This window comes from Peromyscus leucopus, chromosome 9 (assembly GCF_004664715.2).
Source record: "Peromyscus leucopus breed LL Stock chromosome 9, UCI_PerLeu_2.1, whole genome shotgun sequence".
In the NCBI taxonomy this organism is placed as follows: domain Eukaryota; kingdom Metazoa; phylum Chordata; class Mammalia; order Rodentia; family Cricetidae; genus Peromyscus; species Peromyscus leucopus.
The window spans coordinates 110270033-110292543 of NC_051070.1; the positions used below are offsets into that span (position 1 = coordinate 110270033).

Sequence of the window (22511 nt, forward strand, 5' to 3'; positions counted from 1 at the left end):
CCCAGGAGCCCCAGCAGCCTCCGCCCAGGGACGCCCTGCAGAGGAGCGGCGCATCCGCGCCCCCAGCAGCAGGCACGGGGCCCCACGGGCCTGGCTCCGGGAAGGGGCGCGGCGCCGAGGGGGTTAAGCCGGCGGCTGGCGGCTGCAGCGCGCTTAACCCTCGGTCAGCCGCGCCAGGCCGGGGGTGGCGGCAGCCCGAGTCGCTTGCCGTGGAGCCCCGGGGGCGCGTGGGCCGCAGGCCGGCAGCTGGGGCGCGGCGCGGCCGGTGGGAGGCCCGGGCGCGCGGGGGAGGGCGGGGGACGGCGGCGGGCGCGCAGCGTCGCCAGGGCGAAGCCGGCGTGCAGCGCGGCGCGGCGGGCGCGGAGCGGGCGGGCGGGCGGGCGGGCGAGCGCCTCCGTCCCCGGATGTGAGCTCCGGCTGCCCGCGGTCCCGAGCCAGCGGCGGCGCGGGCGGCGGCGGGGCACCGGGCACCGCGGCGGGCGGACGGGCGGCATGGGGGGCGCGCCGAGCGGCCCGGGCGGCCGGCCGGGCACCACCGCGGCGTCCCTCCGCTAGAGGAGGGGACCAAGCCAATTCTCCTTTGCAGCAAAAAAAATTTACATGTATATATTATTAAGATAATATATACATCTGATTTTATTTTTTACAAAAAGTTTATTTTGCTCCATTTTTGAAAAAAGAAGGAGCGTGGGTGGCAGGCGGTTTTTATAAATTATCCTTATTTTTGGTTATTTGTCTCTGTCCTTCCCCACCCCCTGCTGAAGCGAAAATAAGGGCAGGGACCGCGGCTCCTACCTATCCGTAACCCCCTTACCCGTTCCTCCCCCTCCCTAACGCTGAGCATAGTGCCCTGCACACAGTAGGCGCTCAATAAATGTTCGTGGATGATGATGATGATGATGATGAAAAAAATGCAGCATCAACGGCAGCAGCAAGAGGACCACGCGAACGGTGAGCAGTCAGAGCCCGGGTACCCGCTGCTAAACCTCATCCTATCATGATCCTCCTCTTCCCAACGCCCCCCCCCCCCATCTCCCATGCGCTGGGTGGGTTGAGGGGGTTGGAGATGATGCTTCTGGCTTGGTGTCATCTACATAGAAAGAGGAGATGCGCGGCAGCTACTCCGTTCTCCCCCTTCAGGCCCTGAATGTCAGAGTTAATTCTGCATTTGTTGGGGTGGGGGCGGCCTTTGGGTGTGTGGAGTACTGTGCAGCCAAGGGGCGCAAGTCAGGGGATTCAGGTTCACTGTCCTCGGGCTCAACTTTCCTGTTCATCGCCCCCGAGCGATGGGTGTTAGTCTTCAGCCTGAGCCCCCTTTCCAGCCTCTTCTCTCCTTCCCCTCCTCCCCCGGCCCTGGTTAACCAAGAAGAAGGTCCCTAGTAGCATCAGGAAAATTCTAGGGTTGCTCCACTTTTACCCCCTGGGTCGTATGGTAAAGCACACGTCCCACGTTTCTTGAGAGAAGCCCAGGTTTGGGGATATGGGGGAACAGGGTCGGGTGGAGTGTGTATTCCCGCTCCCAGCGCCTCCTGTGCACACGTCCGTCCGTAACCTAGCAATGCCCAGAGAGTCGCTGCCGCTGTGGAGCTCTGCAACTCAGCCCGGCCGCCACAGCACCACGTGCAGTTTCCACATCAGCGGGGCTGGGTCTAGGGAGGTTGGGGTGGCTTTTGGCCAGCCTCCCTCTTTGGAGGTCGTTGGCATCTTCCAACCCTGGTATGCTTGACGCCTTTCCCGGTGAGCGCTTCTCAAAGGCAAAGCTTGGCAAGACTAGTGGCTGAGCTCAGATTGTGTGCCGCCTGCCTGCTTTGCTTCTGTCTCAGGCTTGCCGGGCAGGAGACCTGTGATTGCTTTACTCAGTGATAATTGGTTTTGCAAACGCCTATCCCTCCAACCTCTCTGCCACCACTCTTACTTTGACTTCTGCTTTAGCAGAGGCGATGGGGGCCCAGTGTGGGCACCTGTGAGACCTTCCGAGGAATGGCCTGACGCACAGGGAGGGGAGCTTCACACATGGAGGCCCCCTTGGGTTTTCGCCTTGTGTGTACCTGGATGCTACTCTGTAGCAGCTCCAAGCAATGAGAGAATTCTCGAACAGGCCTTGAGGCTCCCTGGCATAATGCATCCTGTCTCTTAGTTGTAGGGATGCAGGCTGACTGGATGCTGGCTTGGCTGCTGCTGCTGCTGCTGCTGCAATTTAAAATGCAAAAAAGCCCTAAAGATGTTTTTCTGTTTTCGGAAGCTTGTGGAGGAAATGAGTCCCAAGCATCATGAATTTTCATTTGCAGGAAGTGTTAGTGCATAATCTAGATATTTGTTATGGGGCTTTTGGTATTGCCTGGTGCCAGTGAAGACTTTTTTTTTTTTCATGTAGAAAAAAAATGCATTTGTGGCTGTGGAAAGATGTTGGAGGAACACCTTAAAAATGGTTAAGAGTATTGAATTATTGGCTGTGTGTGTGTTAGTAATTAATTTCAGAGAAAAGGCAGTTGTGCATATCTGTTAGACCATGTGTTTTCAAAGACAGAGAAGACATGGGATAAATTGAGACTAGCCTCAGCTTCTCAGAGAGATGTACTGAAAGATTCTCTTTGAAGACCCAGGTATGGGAGAGCACAAATGTGATTGGGTGTGGTGCAGCGATGATCCTGCATGATGGACATTCAGAGCAGAGCTCTGCACTTTTCTTGTATTGCCTGACCAAACCCCACCGCTTGTGAAAAATAGGACACGAGGTTCAGATGGAAACACAAGAACGATTCCTTTTATTATTGATGGGCAACACCTTTGCTTTTTTAAAGATAATATGGATTGAGGTCTTTTATTTTCATTTTAAAAAATCTCTTTTCATCTTCTCCTCAGAGGCAAACTATGCAAGAGGCACCAGACTCCCTATTTCTGGTGAAGGACCAACTTCTCAGCAGAACAGCTCCAAGCAAACGGTCCTGTCTTGGCAAGCTGCAATCGATGCTGCTAGACAGGCCAAGGCCGCCCAGACCATGAGCACCTCTGCACCGCCACCTGTAGGATCCCTCTCCCAAAGAAAACGTCAGCAATACGCCAAGAGCAAAAAACAGGGTAACTCGTCCAACAGCCGGCCTGCCCGCGCCCTTTTCTGTTTATCGCTCAATAACCCCATCCGAAGAGCCTGCATTAGTATAGTGGAATGGAAGTATCCTTTTTTCGTGGGAAGTCTTCTCACTTACCATCTGTGCTTCCAAAGGATTTGCTGTCTGCACTGACACTTAGTACAGCTTCTTTAGCGTTCTGGAATGTGAGCAATAGAAGCTGTAGGCAAGGGGTCTCACGGGCTACAGCTTCCTATCTTAGCTTGTGGAGGGTGGCTCCATGGGTATATTTAGCCTTGACATCTGTGTGTGTGTGTGTGTGTGTGTGTGTGTGGCTGGGGGAAGGGAGTGAAGACTGCAACTTCAAAGTGGTAGGGAGTTAAAATATGAAAGTGACCTTTGGTTTTAGGATACCAGAGAGCTGTTTTAAAGCTGTTATGTTTTGTGGGGGCAGTTATATTCATTTAGCTTGTATGAAGAATGCTGATTCAAAAAAAAAAAAAAGATTGGGACTATTTTCAGTCTGTACTGGAAGTGACCTTTAGTGGAATCTTCTGGTTCCGATGACTAGACTTTGCCTTTGCACCTACAGTGAATGCTATGGTTGCTTCTGGCTCTGCTATTTGGTGATTCTAAGGGTGCAGGTAGCTGTAAACATGAACATTTGCTTCCTAGGGAGGGATTACCTTTGATATTATTACTGCTTATTATTATGGGCTGATCAATGCCATGACTTCCTGGAATTTCCTTTTGATAAACTCAAAGGGAGAAAAAAAAGCCGTACAGCCATGAGTGCTCAGAAGCTATGCAGGGGAGCCTGGTGAGTGTTGCTTCCTTCCAGAACTGTGAGTGACAATCAGCTCTCAGGGAGGAACTGGCAGGTGCTGTGTGTGTGTGTGTGTGTGTGTGTGTGTGTGTGTGTGTGTATCTCCAGCTGTATCCTTAGACTGGACTGAAGTCACATTTCTGAGGTCTCTGTATTTTGAAAACTGAACTTTTGTTACCATGCCCCAGATCTTAGAAAACAACGTTGCTTCTACCTGCTTATTCCCTTCTCCAGATCTGGGGGCCGGGCCCCACCACCTTGGAAAGGTTGGCTGACTCCTTCTCTTGAGCACATGCTTTCTAATTAATCATAGTGCTTCTCTGGGCTGGGTAAAATAAAGCATTCCCTTTTCCCCAGAAGGGTGTTTGGGGCCGATAGGCCCTCTGAGTATTTCCTGGCAGCAGGCAGAGGTGTGTGCGTGGAGCTTTCCTCAGTAGGCTCAGGGGAGGGAGAGGCCATGTTGTAAGATTGCTGAAGACCTCTAAAAATCTAGGTTCCCACTGAGGCAGCTGTCTGCATGATCCCTGTCTTAGCTCGTTTATTTTGTCTGCTCATGGACAGGAGTTAAAATGAAGCAACTGTCTAGAAAGGTTTTGGAGAGAGCAGCTGAATGCCAGGGCAGAATATGAAGGTTTTCACGTGCTTTTTCTTTTAGCACAGATGTCTCTCCTCTAGAATGAGTTATGGCGTCTCTCACATACTTGGGGCTGTGGGTGTGCATTTTCTCTTTAAATTCTCTAGTCTGAGGACAGAACACTCAGATAGGCCAAGAGGGGGCTGCTAAGTTAGGGATGTGCTTAGGTGGTCTCGCTGGAATTGAGAGGTGGCGTGAACTCGCTGGAAACACATCCTCCTTCTGAGGTTGGTATGGGGCGTCTGAAGACCTCTGAGCAGAGTCATTCCTTGCCGGTGGAATGAGGTACTGTTTCCCTTTGTGCTCAGGAGTTTGTACACCGCAGTTTACATGTCAGAATGAATTCCTGGGTCTCACCACTAGCTCTTTCTTGAGCTGCCTGATGCAAGTGTGTATACAGGGCTTAGGAGACATGATTGCCCGTTCGGGATGTCTGTGTACAACGGGGCAGTTTCTATAACAGGTAGATGGTAAGTGACCCCTTCCCTTTTAGGGAACAGCTTATAGATGTCTCTCTTCAGCAGCTCAGTCAGGCCCAGTGAGCCCTGGGAGAAGACAGTTTGTGGTTCTAGGCTGGCAAGAGGGTGGGTGGGGGGCAAGAAGCTGCCCACTCAGACCCACCTGTTTCTTGTAGTGGGAAGATATCCTCTACTTTTGACTGAAACTAGAACACTGCCAAGAACCACCCCAGAGGCTTGCGTTTACCTTCCCGAACAGTGTTGGCAGTTCTCAGATTTGTGGGTTTATCATTTTAGGTGAGAATTAGGAGAGGCAGCAAGACGGTGGGGGAGGGGAAGTACTTGTAAGGATTCGGTCCGTGTGTCTTTATAGGGAACGGCTTCAGGGCTGTTGACTTAAAGTGCCAGAGGGGACCTGCAAAGAGAAAAAAAAAATATAAAAATGAAAAGAGAATTCTGAAGTCTTCCTAAAGTCAGATCCCTGGGTAAAAGATTTTATAACGGAGTTGAGAAATCAATATGATTAAAGCTAACTGGCTTAAAAATAAACCCATCAAAGTTAGTAAGAGGATAATGCTATTCCTGTCCTTACTCCAGTGAGTTATCCAAGCTCTTCAAAGGGGTGAGGCGTATAGACCCCGAAGCTATCTGTCTGCAGACAGGCAAGGGGCATTTGTTTCTTGCGTCACTTTGGGGGTTCCCAGAAGGCCATCAACAGGAGACTGTTCCTATCCCTGAATCTTTAGCACCTGGAGGGATTTAGTAAGACTGCTGCCTTGCCTCTTGAGGGGAAACGGTTATTATACATGAGCACTGTTGAAATTCAAGCCCAGGAGTTTGCATATTAGGTCGGTGCTCAACAAACCTGCTGTTTGAAAAGGGCCAGGAAACAGCTGTTGGCCAGATGTCAAGATTTGGGTTGCCAGTGTTGACAATGTCTCCTACTAACAGAATGTTTAAGCAAGTGTCTGTTAAAGGCTCATCTCAGAGTGACTCTTCCAGACAGCCCTCCGAGATTTTAAATCGTTAGAGCCTATTTTAAAAGTGTCTGGTGCTGATTTCTGGTGGCTTTTAAATTTAATTTGTTTATAAATTGAACACAGAAACAGCACATTATGAAGTGAGCAGAGCCTAGCTCTAACCTGAAACAGTTACAGTTATTGATTACTCTGGTAGAGAAGGCAGAGGAGAGAGCTGGCAGCCTGATTATCACAGCATCTGAGGGACTGGGACGTGTCACCCAGGCTCACAGAGAGGATGGAGATAGTCCCAGTGACTGCCTGGATCAGTCCCCATCAGGAGTTCAGACGGACACAGCCAGGAATAGCCTCTGAGAATATGGCTGTAGCCCAGGGGCAAGGATCTGTGGGAGAGGTCAGTGTCATAATGCTTACCTTTGTGTGTCTATAACAGGTGATGTAGCAAGATCCTTGCCACTTTCCAAAGCACAGAAAGCAGAGACCCGCTTTACCCAGTGACCCAGCTAACAGCTCTTTACTTCCAGGTTTTAATACACAATGTGCACCAAAAGAACCAGTGTGACATGATCCTTGCAGTAGACGAAAAGGCTGAGGGGAAGTCACAGGATAGGACAACCTACTGTGAGGGACAGAGAAAGTCATTTCTATTGAAAACTCAGTAGTCACAAAACGACGTGTCTGTGGGTAAAGGGATGGGTGGTGGGTGATGGGTGGGTGGTTTTCATTTTAAAAGCAATTCAAGTGTGAATGATTGGGAATGTGATAAGAGGGATGTCCGATGTTTGCATAATGCCTATATTCCTTAACAAAAACTTTCAGACCATTTGACATATTTATATTATTGGCTATTTTTGCCAATTGTGTGGCCTTAGCTATTTACATCCCATTCCCTGAAGATGATTCTAATTCAACAAATCATAACTTGGTAAGTGACTTAGAATTCCTTCCTGTGATGGTATACAGTTACCCCCTGCCTCGTACCTAAGCTGGCCGCCAGCTTTGTGCATGGTGTAGTTTACAGTTATGTACGCTGTCTTTTCCAAAGCTTTCTAACAGTGGGGCTGTGTTGTTGTTACAGGTTTTTAGGTTTGACCTGAATTCTTAGGTTTCTGCTGAATGAAAGTGTTCAAAGTCATGAGTCTTATATAAATAGAGATGGAACTTTTATGGAAGAAATTTGTAGAAGGGTTCTAAAATAACTTTTCTCTCTGCACAGGCTTTTGGTACATAACATTAGCTTTTAAAAATTCCAGTGTTGTTTTTGAGTAGTGGATACTGTGGTTAATTTTCCTGGTAGATAAGAATTATTATGGATTTTGCATGTAAACTATTAATTTTTATAGATGTAGAATACAACAAACCTAATTATATAGAATACAATTTGAGAACTGAATAAGTATGAAAGTGGAGTTTATACCCCATGGCCTACAAAAATACTCCAAGTAGATTTTAGAACGAGTCGTGGTTAAATGCTCCAGGATGTTTCCATATACTTTATTGCCCTCTTAAAAATTTATTGTGTACATGAGCTGAGAAAAAAACTCTGGGAAGTTGTGCAGTTAAAAAGCAGATTTCACTTTGTTTAACTCAGCTAGTCACTGAAAGTAATTGGTTATGCATTCTTTAAGCTTTTTTTTTTTTTGGCAGAAGACTTTGATATCATGGAACTAGTATTTCATGGAACTTCCTTTTGGGAAAAGTTGATAGAGTTTTTAAAAAGAAAGGCACTGAAGAACACTGGGTTGAAATTTGGATCTTGTCCCACTCAGCTGCCCACTGGGCATATGCAGGGACACATCTCAGACCTTTCTACATTACCATTCACCCACCTGGCAGTTAAGGAGACTGGCTAAGACCACTAGGATTATTTAAAAACCTGTGACGTTCTGTTGTCTTTCTTCTCTGATGCAGAAGCCATTTCAGTTTTTTTTTTTTTTTTTTTTTTTTTTTTTTTTTTGGCAAGGGCTAATTCTTCACAATCAGAATCCATGTAGAATGGTAGACGAAGGAGGGAATTCTGGGTAGCAGGAAGCCCAGCTCCTCTTTTAGATGGTTCCATTTGCTTTGGATTGTGGTGTGGAAGCATTTTAACCGGGCAAAGAACGCTCTATGCACTAGGCTTTCCCTGGTCAGGCAGAGCTTGGCTGGCAGCCTGAGGGGAAGCTATGTTTTTATGAATTTGGCTTTTATGGTTTATGTTCAAGATTTCTTATGACATTTTAAATGTGGTGTATATTTCAGGTATAACATGATGTCTGTTTGTATTTTGGGTTTTGGCAGTTTGCTTTCTAAAGAATTAAAAATTTTGGCTGTTACTCCTGAAAACTATGGCCTAATAAGAATGAAAACACACACACACACACACACACACACACACACACACACACACACACACACACCTACTTACCTACCTCTTCTGTAAGAGATTACCTGTGAGACTTCGGAGATTTTAAATGGCCTTTGGTTCAGTTGTAGACTTCTGATTATCATTTTGAAAAGGGAAAGTGGAAGTGGCAGAAAGCCTCCATCCATGGGAATGGGTCATCGTAGTCTAGGCCACAGATGGTGTCAGCCTGGTTACCAAATTTAACGACGTGAATGGTGACCCAGTTTGTTGCCTTCTGTAGCTCAAGAGAAATGATTAAACAAACTTAGAAAATAAATACCTTTCAGAATGGCAGATTAATTTAGATCAGTGGAATAATTAATGTAGCTGAATGCGTAAGCCAATTAATATTCAGATTTGCTTCCTCCTGAGGAAATTCAGGACACTAAGAGAAGTGCCAGTCCATTTGGACGTCTCAGCTAGGAAGTGAGCAAATGCAGTAGGAGGGAAAGAGCTAAAGCTCCCCTCTCCCCCTGTTGCCCTTCCTAGTGGGTTCTTTCTAGGTAGTTCTGAAGTACTAAACTTGTTCTGACCGGAGGTAGGTCGTGTGTTAGCTGGCCAGCTATATATCCCTTTGATTTCTTCACTGAACATCCCCAGACTCCGGGCATTCAAGTCCCTCCATGTCTTGCCTTCACGTGGACGTCACGTGGTCAGATGAGTTTATACACTGTCTGACTTGAAACACTGCCTTTCCCACTGTGGGAAGGGAGGATCTTGGTGGATTTCTCCCCGACTCTGAGCAAGGTCCCCTGTCTGTCCTCCCACCAGGGAGTCAGGTTTTTAAATTTTTTTTTATTTTTTTGTACGTTTGACCCGATTTGGACCGAAGCGATTGCTCTATTTTTGGGATGGGTTTAGAGGCAGCTGAGCAAAGCTCCTTTTTCATCGGTAGTAAATACCTTTCATTTAATGTGAGTGACCAAGCGAAGGGCAGAGGCCGACATGGGCTGCAAGGCTGGGTGGGGCGGGCTCTGGCCGTTTTCTTTGCCTTCGGTGAGAGTATGCGGGACAAGTCCTTGGACTGAGATACAGGGCTAGCTGATGGCTGATGTGTCTGCCTAGTTCACATGAACCAAATGCATACTTTCGCGAGTTAAGAAATGTGACCATCCCCCTGGGGTCCAGTCTGTGTTGTGTGTAAACACACCCAGCGTTGGGGACTTGGAGACTACCTTGGTGGCAACAAGTTTTCCCAGGGTTAGAGTGTTACTGTTGTTATTTTTTCAAAGCATGAACCGCAAGTCTCTATGCAGCTTTCATTGGTGGACTTGCTGAGTGGAGGCTGAAGCCATGGAAACCGTGCGGCTCACTGGGTTCCCACAGTAATACCCCTCCCAGTAGGTAGCAGTACTTCCTCCGTTCCACGTAAAGTGTGTATCATTTCCTTTTTCTTCTTGCTGGCATCAAGGAGAGAAGCTCTTCTGTGTCAGGTGTCGGAGTGGGGATGATCGCAAGGTCCGTTTCCCCGGGGTGGACACACTTGACTTCACTCATGCTCCAGATTTCAGTTTCCCACAGGCTGCCTCTCACTTCTCTGCCATACTCCGGTTGTCTGGAAGGGGAACCCCCACCTACCCAGGCAGAGCACCCTAGCTGTGTGGCCTGGCACCTTGGGAGGGCCTGGCTTCTCCATGACTCAGCTTCCGTGCCTCGCTGCTTAGCAGAGGGTCTCCCTCAGACCAGGTCTCATGAAATAAGTTTTTAAGCTGAACAAAAGTTTGCCCGTCTCTTCATCTTCATCTCGCTCACATGTATGTATTTTTACGGGGTTGGTGTTTTACCTTTGTAAAATTCCTGCCATCATCCTCTTCCTCTTCATCCCCCAAACTATCAGATGGTGTTCTGGAGTTACCCCGAGGCTTCTGTGGCTCCCATTGCCCATCGAGGAGAGGCCAAGCACTATGGCTTGGGGCCACCTGGCCTTTGTCGGTCCATTCTCTGCTCCTCAGCTGCGCCCCCTCCATTTGCTCACCCCAAGCCCCCAAGGGCACCTCTCTTCTGCTTGTCCACTTCCTGTCTTTTTCTTGTACTGTTTTCCTCCCCTGAGATGACTCCATGTAGCTGCTTAATCATCTCAAGCATAGGTTCCTGTACGACATCTTTTCTGACCCAGATCTGAAGACTCGAACAATCTTAGCTGAGCCTTTCTCTCGTGGTACTTAGCGATTTGTCTTTAGTGAGCCTCTTGGCAGCTCCCTGACCCATGCCTGGTACCGTGGTACATAGTAGATGTTCAGTAAGTCAACGTTTGGGACTGCCAAGTGAATGGGTGTCTCGGGAACAGTGCCTTCCTGAAGTGCCCCGTCCTTTCTCTGAGTCACATTGAGGATTTTCTTGGGTCCCTTTAGGAGCTCTCTGAGATGAAATCAGAGACAGGGCTCTTACACATTTGCAGCTCCGATTCCATGGCTCCAAGTAGCAGACAGAGGCCCCTCCAAGAAGCTGTTCTGGGGTGCAGATACTTGTCATTGGGACTGGGTACCACAGTGGCCAGGGATGCTGTGGGATGAGGCACTGTGATCCCCCCCCCCAGTCTTGTGGATAGCGTTAGTCGGACAGGCTCACTATAGCTGCACGGTCATGTGGTTTGCAGAGTAGAGTGAGGTGTAATATAGCACCAGAAGTCACGGAGCCGGGCTGTGGGCTCCGTGAATGCAGAACTGATACCCACGTAGATCTTTGTTGTTTCCACTCGGGTTGAACTTCCTATGTAGTGCAGCATGCCTAGCTTGTAGCTGTTCTTCCAGGACAACTCAAGGGCTTCCTCCTCTGCTCGGCCTTCTCTGACCCTTCCTTGCGCATTCTCTGCCTCCTGCCCTCTCTGCCCAAGTACGTACTTGCTTCCTCACTGGACTCTGCCTAGCATGGCATACTTTCCTATTTATAGCCGTTGCCCACCGTCTACTCTGTTCAGTAGCTGTGATGGGAAGCACTTTGTGTGCAGGGCTTTGGGGGTATGCAGCTTGCCATTCGGTTGACTAGTTAATAGAATTGAATAGAAGCTGTAGTGGGAGTCCATAGAGGCTGCAAATGGAGTCTGGTTCAGGGATGTAGCTTTGTGGAGGTAGGTCTGCTCCTGGCACATAGTAGGCGCACCAGGAAATGCATGTCGAATGAGTAAATCAATGAGTAACGACTCCACGACTGTCCTTATAGATCATTAGTTAATTTTCAACAATTGGCTAATGATTAATGTGGTGCTGACTTCTTGTCCGGTATTAATGAGATTGCAGGAAACACCTGTCAGAGTTCATCTGTGATTTCAGGACTGTCTGTGTTTTGTGGCAAATTCAACCTTCCACGTTTGAACCAGGGGAGAACGGTGGAAGGCAGTGCTCCAGGGTACTTTCTGAATCCCGCCCAGAGTTGGCTTCTGTGTCCAGTGGTGTACACAGGCTGCATGTGAATGATTTCTTCTTGGAGGGTTGTCACTTTTCATGTGAGCTTTGGTGGAGGGAGGGCCACAAAATGACCAGAGTAGATGGACCGATAAGACGTCACCCGAAACTGGTCCCATCAACAGGCTGTGAAGTGCCTCTCATCTCTCCCAGTGTCTCCTTTGTTTTGATGAGGACCGATGGTCCAGCTTGATCTGTTGAGCAGACCTGACTTCAGCTGAACACTGGTGGGTTTGCAGGAATAGCATCCAGCCTTAAAGAGCCAGAGCCCCACTGTTAGAGCTCCTCAAGGAAAATTCCAGCAGTGTCTCCATTCACTGGGCGTCTTTGTTTTTTAAGAAGCAACTCTCGCTGTTGCATCAGACAGGAGATCTCCTAAGACTGCCTCAAAGGGGGGACATTTGGGTGTATTAGAGTGTCAGTCAGAACCCTTTGGGTTGTGCTCCGTGGGCTTAGCTGAAAGACAAAGTGTGATCTGTGCGCCTGTAGTTGTTTCTGCTTTGTGGTGCTTGGGGATTGAACGCACAGTCTCAAGCATGGCGAGATGAGTGCTCTACCACAGAGCCACACCCAGTTGCAGATCAGTAACTTGGCTGAGCTGAAAAGTTCGGGGAGTGAAACTGCCTCGGATGGAGCTGGAAAGGGGGGAAGTTAGAGACGGCTGAAGGGTTCCGTCATTCTACCTCCCGGGGGCATCTGAGGCCAGAGTCTTACTGATTCCTGTAGACCTTCCTCACAGGCTGCCTCATCCTTCTCCTGGGCTGGGTCAGTCAGGTCGGGTGGGGAGGGATCTGTGTAGGATGTGCATTCCTTTCTTAATCTCTGCTCAGGCTTGCTATGTTGAAAATGACCAGGAGGACGCAGAGACCCTTGGGGTAGGTTGGTGGGCAGGCCCACCTCCCCGGGGATTGGTCTAATTTTTAATTTTTTTTCCCCCCGAAATGTGACAAGTACCTGATGTAGAGGGAACAGCTTGCCCGGTGGTGAGGACACATGTGTCTTGTTAAATCCTGGTGATTGAGGGAGGCCCCCTGAGTAGACTCCAGCAGCTCCTCATCAGAGAAGGGTCCTGAAGAGTGGCTCAGGTAACGGAGACTGCTGTCCTGCTGCTGACTGGGTGTGTGCACTGTGGGCAGAACTGTCGGTACAGTGTCCAGACCAGGAGGGGCTCGAAGGCCACCCAGGAGGGCCTTTAGAAGCCCATTAGAAGTTGCAAGGTGCCCTTCAAGCCCTGCTCTGTTCATGTGGTGGAGTCAGGAAAATGGCAGAGGGTGTGTTGCCCTTCCCATTCAGGTGTTTTGTTTTATTTTATTTTATTTTATTTTTGCTCCAGGTTGAGGTTCTTGCGGGCAGTAAGGATGTTTTGTTGGGCAAATAAAGCTGGGAAATAAATTGTGAGAACAGCTAAAGATGGGGATGAAAGAGGAACTGCTTGAGGAAATCAGTCAGTCTCACAACTACCCTGCTGTGTGTATGTACGTATGTGAGTGTGTTTGTGTGTGAGTGTGTGTAAGTCTGAGTGTGTATGTGTGTGTGTGTGTGTGTGTGTGTGTGTGTGTGTGTGTGTGTGTGTGAAGCAGTTGCCCGGGGGAGGTGTTATTTGATAGAGGCCTTGAAGGGTGAAGCCTTATTCATTTCACAAGGATGGAGAAAGCTCCCAGACACTGCTCAGAGTGGAAGAAAAAAAGCTTTTTTCAGAACCTCACAGTAGTTGTTTTCCTTTTGTTTTTTGGAGACAGGCATGTTATGTAGTTTAGGCTGGCTTTAAACTTAAAACTCTCCTGTCTCAACCTCACAAGTGCCTGGACAACAAAATAATTCTTGCTAATTTGTATGTGTGTGTGTGCGCACGTGCGTGCGTGCGTGCGTGCGTGCGTGTGTGTGTGTGTGTGTGTGCGCGCGCGCGCGCGCGCACACGTGCTGTATAGGTACAGGTCTCTGTTGGGCGTCTTCTCAATTGTTGGAGAACCATATTTTTTGAGACAGGGTCTTTCACTGAACCCAGCTCACTGATTTGGCCTGGCTGACCAGCCAGTGAACTCTAGGGAATCTGCCTGTCTCCACCTCCCCTTCATTGGGATTCCAGATGTGTGCCATCATGCCTGGCTTTTACATGGGTCCTAGAGATTCAAACTCAGGTCCTTATGCTTGTGTGGCAACTGAGCCATCTCCCCAGATCCTTTCTGTGTTTCTTCTTCTTCTTCTTCCCTGCCAGGTGAGTGGTAATTTTAGAATTCCAGAACATCTGTTGACATTGCTGAATGAGCGAACAGGAAGGTCAGCCTCGAGGGAGTTGTGGGGCTGACTAGGGGAGGGAAGGCTTGTACAGTGTGAGAGTGCTTGGTCTGTAGGGCAGTGGGCCCTGTGGGAATCGAGCTTGGAAGGAGGGGTGGGAATACAGCGCGCTGAGGGAGAGGTTCACTTCTCTTTCCTCTCGCCATGGACAGTCAGATCTAGAGAGCCCACCCTGTCTCAGTGCTGTGGGGATGTCTAGCACAAGACCTCAGAGTATTTACAGGGCTGTGAGGACTCTTCTAAGAAAGGAAGTCAAGGAGGAAGGGCATGTAAAGTGGCTTGGTCTGTAAAGTCCTGCCAAGCAGCCACGAGAGTCTGAGTTTGGTCTTCACCTACATTGAAAAACAACCTGAGTGTGCTGGTGTGTATCTGTGATTCCAGAACTAGGGAAGCAGAGATGGGGGGGGTGGGGTGTCCCTGGGGTTTGCCGGCCAGCAGCCAGACTAGCAAGTTCCATGTTCAATAAGAGACCCTGTCTCAAAAGCAGAAGTGAGTGCAGTCGAGGACAATATCTAATGTCGACATCTGGCCTCTACTCACACTTGTACACGTATGCGTACACACACACACACACACACACACACACACACACACACACACACACGGCTGAGAGAATATGAATATTTACTGGGACCTACAGTTCCACTTGTGTTGGCCCCATATCCCACAGCCCTTTTGGGTACGGTTTGCCATGTTGCTACCTTTTCATCAGAGAAAACCTGTAATATGAGATGAGAGGGTAGCCATATTAGTTTCTAATATTTTGAGTTCTTACTATATATCATCATTTAAAATTTATACAAATGATACAAGAATACATTCTTTTAAATAATTAAAATAATTCAAAGTAATGTCTCCTTTTATCCACACAGCTTTTTGTAATTGCTATAATTAGTCTAGTGCAAGCCTTTGGATTATATATTATATAATACATATAAAATATATGTTATGTATAATGTATATATTATATATTGTATAATCTGTGGCTTTTGAAACACACACACACAGTTTGGTGTGTATTTTAAATTTCACAGAAATGGGAACACGGTACGTGTATTATGCTACATGCCCTATGGATCTAGCCACATCTGTATGCAGAGATCCGGCAGCATATTAGCTGTTGTGAATATTCCATGCGTGAACGGACCTCAGTTTAGTTAATTGTTTCCTTTCTGATGAGCATTTAACATTAATTCCAAGAGTTTGCTATTTTAAGCGGCACCCTGTCGAACATCCTCCTGTGAGCCTCTTTGTGCGTACCGGCAGACATCTCTCTGGCTTAGTCCTTGGAATCCCGTGCTCTGAATTCCAGGGTATGTGAGTTGCAGGTATATGAGTGTGTGGCTTCAATACCGTCTCCTCCGACGTCGTCTTACTCCCAGAGTACACCTCTTTGATGCCAGCAGTCACCTCACTTTGGTGAGTGACTATTTGCTCTGCATCCCAGGCTAGAGAAAAGACTCCTGGGGCCCGGTATGGCCTCTTTAGGTTGGGGGCATCCTGGAGCATCTGGGGAGAAGGTCTGTGACCCAAATCTCTAGATACTAGACTCTCTTTTGAACCATTGACTTAGATAAAACCATTGGCCAGAATTGATTCTTCAGAAGCTTTGGGTGCTGTAGTACTTCCGGATGCTGTGTTCTTTGTGGGTATTAAGAAAATAAGTAATAAAAAAAAGAGTTTTTAAGATTAGTGTGTGTGTACATGACATGTGTGGTGTCTGTGCCATGTGATGTGTGGAGTCAGAGGACAGCTCTGTGGAGTCACTTATTTTCTCCCACCTTCATGTGGGTTCCCGGGGGTTGACTCCAAGTCACCAGACTTGGGCAGCAAGCGCCTTTAACCATGGAACTATCTTGCTGGCCCCAGAACTGGGTCTTAGTTTGCATGTGTTTGCTACACTTTAGTTTGAGATAGATGCTGTATTCCAGTCCCTCTTAGCTGAGGAAGAAAAAAAAATTACATGATAATTCTTGTTTTTTCCTGCTCCTTGTATATTAGCAACTTAATTTTTTTATACATAGTAAACATGTTCTGTTTTATGGAATTAATGTAGGGTTTAATGACCCTTCTACTCCAGAAGGCACTGGAGGATATTGGAAAATGGAGTTTTCAGGGGCTGGAGAGATGGCTCAGTGGTTAAAGAGTGCCGGCTGCTCTTCCAGGGGACCTGAGTTCGAGTCCTAGCTCCTACATGGCCACTCATAATTGTCTAAACTCCAGTCCCAGGGGATTCAGCACTTTCTTCTGGCTTCCATGGTTACCAGGCACAAATGTGTGCATAGCACATATGCAGAGAAAACAATACATAAATTTTAAAAAATTGGAAAATAAAGTAAAATGGAATTTTACACTTATTATTGTGTGTGTGTGTGTGTGTGTGTGTGTGTGTGTGTGTGTGTGTGTATACATGCACATGATGTGTCCACACCACAGTGCTTGTATGTGGAGGTGAGAGGACCATTCTGTGGAGTTGATGTTCTTCTTTGGGTTCTGTGTGAATTCAGGTCGCCAGGCTTGCATGGTAAGTGCCTTTACCCACTGAATCATCTTATGGACCCCAAAACGGATGTAGTGGGGAGGTGAAACACAGAGCTGCCAGGCGCTTCGGGTGCATGGGTTACTAGCACCTGGGCTCTCTGCTGACCATGAGAGTTTCCAGCACTGGCAGCAAGAGAGAGCCTGCTCAGACCGGCACAGCTTTTTATCCTCTCCACAAAGGGAAGCAGCCCCACACGTTCACAGAGCTCAAAGAGGAGTCTGCAGCAGGGGTCCTTGTACAGTACAGTGCGGTACTGGGCAGAGTGAGCCGTGTCTGTGCGGTGCTGTTCTCAGAGTCACAAGTGCTGTGCACACAGACAGACCGGCTCTGCAGTCCATCTGTCTGAAGGGTTAGGGCACAACATTTGACTGTCGTATGAATGAAAGTGTTTCCAAATTCTAAAGTGATCCTTTGATTACATAAAAGAGGATGGAGACTGGGGCCATTAGAATGAATAGTTTAGCACGGCTATCACTTAGTCATTCATGCTTCTGAGCATTTATTATGTGTAAAATCTAGTCCATTAAGTGCATTTGCTCGTTGTGCGAACCTGCTGCAAGCCCGAAAACAAGGGGTAGTATGGATTCATGCAAAGAGTCTCCGCCCCACCTCCTCCAAAAAACATTTTCCAAGAGATGTGGTTTTATTATTTTAATCTTAGAAAGTGGCCAGCATTGTTGGGAGCTGACATTCTTGCATGTTCGTCAGTCAATAGATAACAATGAGACATAATGAAGCACTGTTTGTGTTGAAAAGGCTGCTTTTAAATTGTACAAAAACATCTTAAGTGGGTAAATGGCAAGATGCTGCCTTTTTATATCAGGAGCAGGCCCTTAGCCCTCCTTTCATGATGATGTACAAGGGAACCATTCTGTGTTTACACAGACTCTGAACTGTTGAAATATAAATTAATGGTGAATCTACCTATGGCTCATTTCAGAGTTTTTAACCAGGTGGGAGTGAAGTAAAGACATTTAAAATCACAAATTAGAATGTAGAGAACTGGCAAGCATTTGGTAAGAGAGACATGACTCTTAAATCTTTTTTTCTGGAAGGCTAACAGGGTGATAAGATACTGTTGAGGGCATAGAAAGCTTTGGAGTGATGGGCTGGCTCAGTGAATTAAGCCGGTTGGCCGCATTACAGCCAGCTGGGGCAATAGCAGGCAGGATGCTCTGGGGTTGATTTGCCTCAAGAATGAACCACAGATTCCATCAGGATCCCAGAGACTTTCCTCTAGATGAATTGAGTCACTCCTGTTTCAGGCTCAGCGGCGTGACTTGACCATTGTCACCCAGTGAAGGGAATCCAGCTGAATCCTGAGCTCGGTAGTCTGTTCTCTGTGCTCACTCCAGGAACACGTTGACATCACTGAGGGCCAGGGTTTGAGAATTCCAGGGGCAGTGGTGACAAAAGATTGTCTCGTTAAAGTAAGCTGGGGATTGAGTCAACTTTTAATAACGTCATTTTTTTTTCTCTGTGTGTCTGCCAGACAGTCATTTTGCTCACTCCTTTCTCTCCTGTCTGGTTTCCTAAGACACCGTTACTGTCCTGTGTACGAAATGCCAGAATCATTTGGCCAGAGACTCCCTTAAGAGTTTGATAGAAAGCCGTCGGTCGGGCACAGGCCTGTGGCTGTTTCAGTACTAGAGAGAATCAGCAGAACTGGTTTCTAGATGCAGAAGGTCTTTGCAGTCTTGTGTCCTGCAGCTCTCTCTGTTTTCTTGACTGTAACTAGAGGTGCAGTAGCAATGGCCTTGGTTACCAGGCTAGCGTTGACTGAGCTGTGTGGGCTTCCTCTCCATATACATACAATCTTTGGTTCTTTGTTGTCCTGACCACGCATCTGCCAGTGAGCCAGTTAAGACTTTCATTTTGCAGACGAGGAAACAAGGGGTGAGGGCTTCAGGTGATTATAGGAGGTCACTCTGCTGATGGGCCGGGTCCAGATTTACGCTGGGGCTTCTGACTTCAGTCCAGGCCCTGAGGGGAGGCTTGCAGGCTGATGGTACCTGCACACCGAGCAGAGAAGGTGAGGCCAGGACCAGGGAGCTGAGGATGGAGGATTGCAGAGGATGACTGCGGGTCTCCCTGGCTAGGCTGCACATTCCTGATCAACTTCACAACCCACCTCCAATCCCTTCTAGAGGGCATTGCCAGGCTTGGGGCAGGAACTGTGCTTGAGGTTGAGGGAATCAGAGCGAAGGTTTCCACAGCCTGGTAGCCCTCAGAGGACCCTCTCAATCAGCAAGTTAAAGTGAGAATAGTTAGAAGGGTTAAACTTTGGGCATCAAGCAGATTTTATTTCATTCTTAACCCTTTGGAAAAGTGTTGACTTGTGTAATTTCAGTTGAGTTTTGCTGAGTATTGGGAGGATGGCCGGAGCTGGCCCCAAAGAAGTCTGGTGGGTGCCAGAGTCATGGCTGGGTTCAGTCTCCAGCCTTGCCTTTCACAGCCGTGACAGGAGCAAGCTGCCTTTTCTTTCCTGTGAAAGAGGCAATGGTGCTGCTAGGTTATCCCAGGTCTGGTTCCAGGAAAAACAACTGTTGTGAGCCAGGTTTATAGACAAAGAAACTGAGGCTCAGGAGGCCTGGCTGTCTTCTTTTCAGAACTCCCAGTGAAGGGGCAGCAGGGTCCTTGCAGCCACACTGGAAGTTTCTGGGACCCTTTGCCATAGTGGGGTCTGCTTTCCAAGGCCATCCTGCAGCTGCAGCTTCCACCAGGCTGGTCCATCCATCTGTCTCACTGGGTAGCTTAAGTCAGCTTGTTTGTTAGAGAGGATACTGGTTACACCTGGTGAAGAATTGAATTGGGCATCCAGCCTGCTGGTGCTAGGTGGGCAGAGCCTGGACCACAGCTGCTCTTTCAGTAGTCAAGCTCTCATTTAACTGTAGCGGGGAAGATTGAATCCTCTGTGTCTGTAGCAATTGGACACTCAAACCTCGCCCATGAAGTCTTTATGTATTACTCCGTCAGTTGAGCTGGACTCTGTGGGATCAGTGGTCTCTTGTCCTATGTTTAGCCCAGGTGGGGGCCCCTTGTGAACTTTTGATTGACACATTGCTCAGAAATGGAAGGAGGGCAGTGGCAAAGTGCAAAGCAGATGTCAGCGGAGCTCGGCTGGGTTGTTCTGCGATTCCTGGAGCTGAAATAATGATGCTAATGTGTGTGTCAGCCACCTTGGGGCTTGCATCATCGTGCCTGGTCTCACTTTCCTGGGGTCTCGTAAGGATTTCTCACATTCTGTAGATGAGGCAGAGGTATTACCTGCTCTTTCTGCCATGTTGTTTTCCTGGCATCATGGCGTTTTCCTACTGCATGTCATGTCATTCAGGCCAGGCTTATACATGGACGATGTGTCTTGCCAGAGGCGGGGCTTCTGAGAGCCCAGGTGTCTAGTCTTCCCCATGGCCCCTGACCTCACCTGTGACAGAGGAGTGATAATAGAGACACTTTGCCGTTGAGAGAATTAAAGGCGCTTTCATGTGAAATGGTAAATGCTGTCTGTCACGTTAAGTTTCTTGCATATCGAGCCTCCCTTTCCCAGGCCTTCAAAGTCTGCCCTGAGCTAATTCCCTCCCTTCTTGGGACAGTAGGGACTTTGAGAGAACTCAGGTGTAGATTGGGATCTCACTTTTGCTGTTGGTTAACTCTGTGACCGAGGAAATGTCCTTCGCTGAGTTGAGAGGGTGGATTGGTCCTTTGTTTCACTTGGCCTGGAGTCTGGAAGAAGTCAGCAAAATTACACCCAGGTAAGTCCAAGTTTACCGAGATATTCGTTAATGGGCCAGGCATAGTTGTGAAGGGTTTTTCCCTCTTCAGTGAGGTTCAAAGGGTTTGACAGTGGCCAGCACTTCGGAGCAGGCATCTCTTCCTACTTCCCCTTGGAAGTGCACTAGGGTTTTAACAAATCAGCCATTGGTTAAATCCCTGCGATCTCCTGTGAGGGTGTTGCTTGGTCTCTTCCCTGTTCCACATGGTGTGAGGAGCATGTCTTCTCCCTTTCCTCCTTCAAGGGGCTTGTTCCTGCCTCTCACTCAGGGTCTATCAACCCCAGAAAGTCAGGCCAGGGTGTGTGCTGGCTCTGCCCATTGGCTGTTCTTTTGAGAAACTGAGGTCAGCATCTCAGAGCAGGGATCAAGTGACTGAGAGCAGAGAAACAAGCATGGGTATGGCTGGGGGTTGATATTTGTGTTCCACAGATGTGCCTGTGAACTGTGAGGGCCCGTGTGCTGAGAGTTGCGCTCTTCATAGGGGTTAGACCTGGTCCCGTGTGGCTTTTTCTTGTCTTCAGTATCAACAGTGCAGTGTCTAGTGTCCCCATCTTGAGGCAGATGGAGCTCTGAGGAGTTACCAGAATCACTGCTGAGAGAATCAAGCCGCAGAGAGAGCCAGTGGTCTGCTGTGTCCAGAAGTGAGTGTGAGGAATGGCCTAGAAGGTGGGGTCCTATCACTTGGCTTTGTGTCTCTGCTCTGTAACTTCACTTTGATATGACACCCCCACCCCACTTTCCTCAGTGGTTATACAGAGTGCAGACTCCAGTCAGATGTATGGGAAAGTATTTCATGTTGTCTATGGCAGGGCATTTATGAAAGGCGCTATCCTCATTGCTGTTCATTGAAGAATGCTACAGAGGAACTGCTTCAGGCCTCATGATCTCTCTAGTTTCTGTCTGAGCTACACAGGGTCCTGTGTTCCAATTGCACTCCTGGGTCTCCATAATGCCATTGCTGGTCTGGGTCCCACATGGAAGAGTCTTACTGGCTAGGCTGGTCATGGTTAAGGTTCTGGTGGCAAGTACAGCATGCAGACAGAGATGGGAGCTTAGGGAGGGACTGACTGGCAGCTTAGACCTGGAGCTGCACGCCGCTCTCCTACACACCCACCCATGAGTTGCGGCTTCAGGATTTCAAAGCCAGCTGGTCTCTGAAACCTGGGCTGTTCCTTGGGCTCCTTGAGATTTGTGGAATTCACTATGCTTCTGAAATGCAAACGACAAATGGTTTTGCCTAGTAATGGACAGGCTTACTAGCCAGGCCTCCAGGCAAGCCAGTGACATTTCCAGGCTTTGAGTGTGAACAGAGCATAGTTAATATCACATCTTCAGCCCGTTCCTCGATCTGTCTTTGTCTGTGATGAAAAACCAAACTGATGCATTTGGTCACTGCCTGAGGCTGGGTTGCCATCTGAGGCTGGAGGTAACTCCAAGTGGGTCTCCTCTCTTTCTGTGGGTAGTGGTTGTGCAGCTGGGGAGCTGAGCTGGGGTGTTTTCTAGAGCACTGAGTGGACTAGTTCCCCAGGGGGAAGCCAAGCTATAGGTCTGTTTGTATTGGCTGTGAGGCTGCTTTCCTAAATCTACCAAGACTGAACTTGTGGGCAGGGACATAATCTTCCCTTTATCGTAGCTCTTCTATAGCCTCTGACTTAGTGCTTAGTAAATCACTGACCATTAATGAAGCTTCATGTCAGCAAGAGGTAACCCTGTGGTCACTAATTGCTTTGACTATTTTGTTTTTTTTCACAGCCCCCCCCCCCAGCTCCCCAACCCTTTTTTTTTTTTGATAACTGTGTAGTCCACACTGGCCTTAAACTCCAGATCCTCCTACTTCAGCCTTCCAAGTGTCAGGACTGTAGATGTGTGCTACCACACTTGGCTTGCATTGACACTTCTCCCTCCCTCCCTCCCTCCCAATCTTGTACAGCCCAGACTGGCATCTAACTTGCTACCTAGCTAAGGATGGCCTTGAATTTCTGATCGTCGTTTACTTTCTCAATGCTGAGATTCTAGCTGTGAACCACCACGCTGGGCTTAGGCAGTGCTGAGGAGCAGACCTAGGCATTTGGGATGCTAGACGAGCACTCCACCAACTGAGATACGTCTCCAGCCCCTGACTATTTTTCTTTAAGTGTACGTGTGTGC

At 48.2% G+C, this 22511-nt stretch overlaps 1 protein-coding gene and 1 long non-coding RNA gene across 16 annotated transcripts in view; one reads left to right on the forward strand and one right to left on the reverse strand.

Annotated features, from left to right (window-relative positions):
- Positions 1–329: 329 nt before the first annotated feature.
- Cacna1d (calcium voltage-gated channel subunit alpha1 D) overlaps positions 330–22511 on the forward strand; it is a 304291-nt gene continuing 282109 nt past the window's right edge. For 4 of the 15 annotated variants that reach the window (XM_037208762.1, XM_028860854.2, XM_028860847.2 and 1 more), the window contains exons 1-3: positions 421–951; positions 2863–3172; positions 6786–6891. In XM_037208762.1, the coding sequence (XP_037064657.1) occupies positions 885–951; positions 2863–3172; positions 6786–6891 (483 nt within the window). In that variant the 5' untranslated portion in view covers positions 421–884. Of the gene's footprint in view, positions 952–2862; positions 3173–6785; positions 6892–22511 lie in introns of all 15 variants that reach the window. The other 11 variants (XM_028860844.2, XM_028860851.1, XM_037208760.1 and 8 more) reach the window with 4 other exon arrangements.
- LOC119088557 lies at positions 5248–6319 on the reverse strand. Its single transcript, XR_005092225.1, has 2 exons — positions 6237–6319; positions 5248–5401 (listed from the first exon to the last, which is right to left on the reverse strand). It is a non-coding gene; the product is annotated as an uncharacterized LOC119088557 (long non-coding RNA).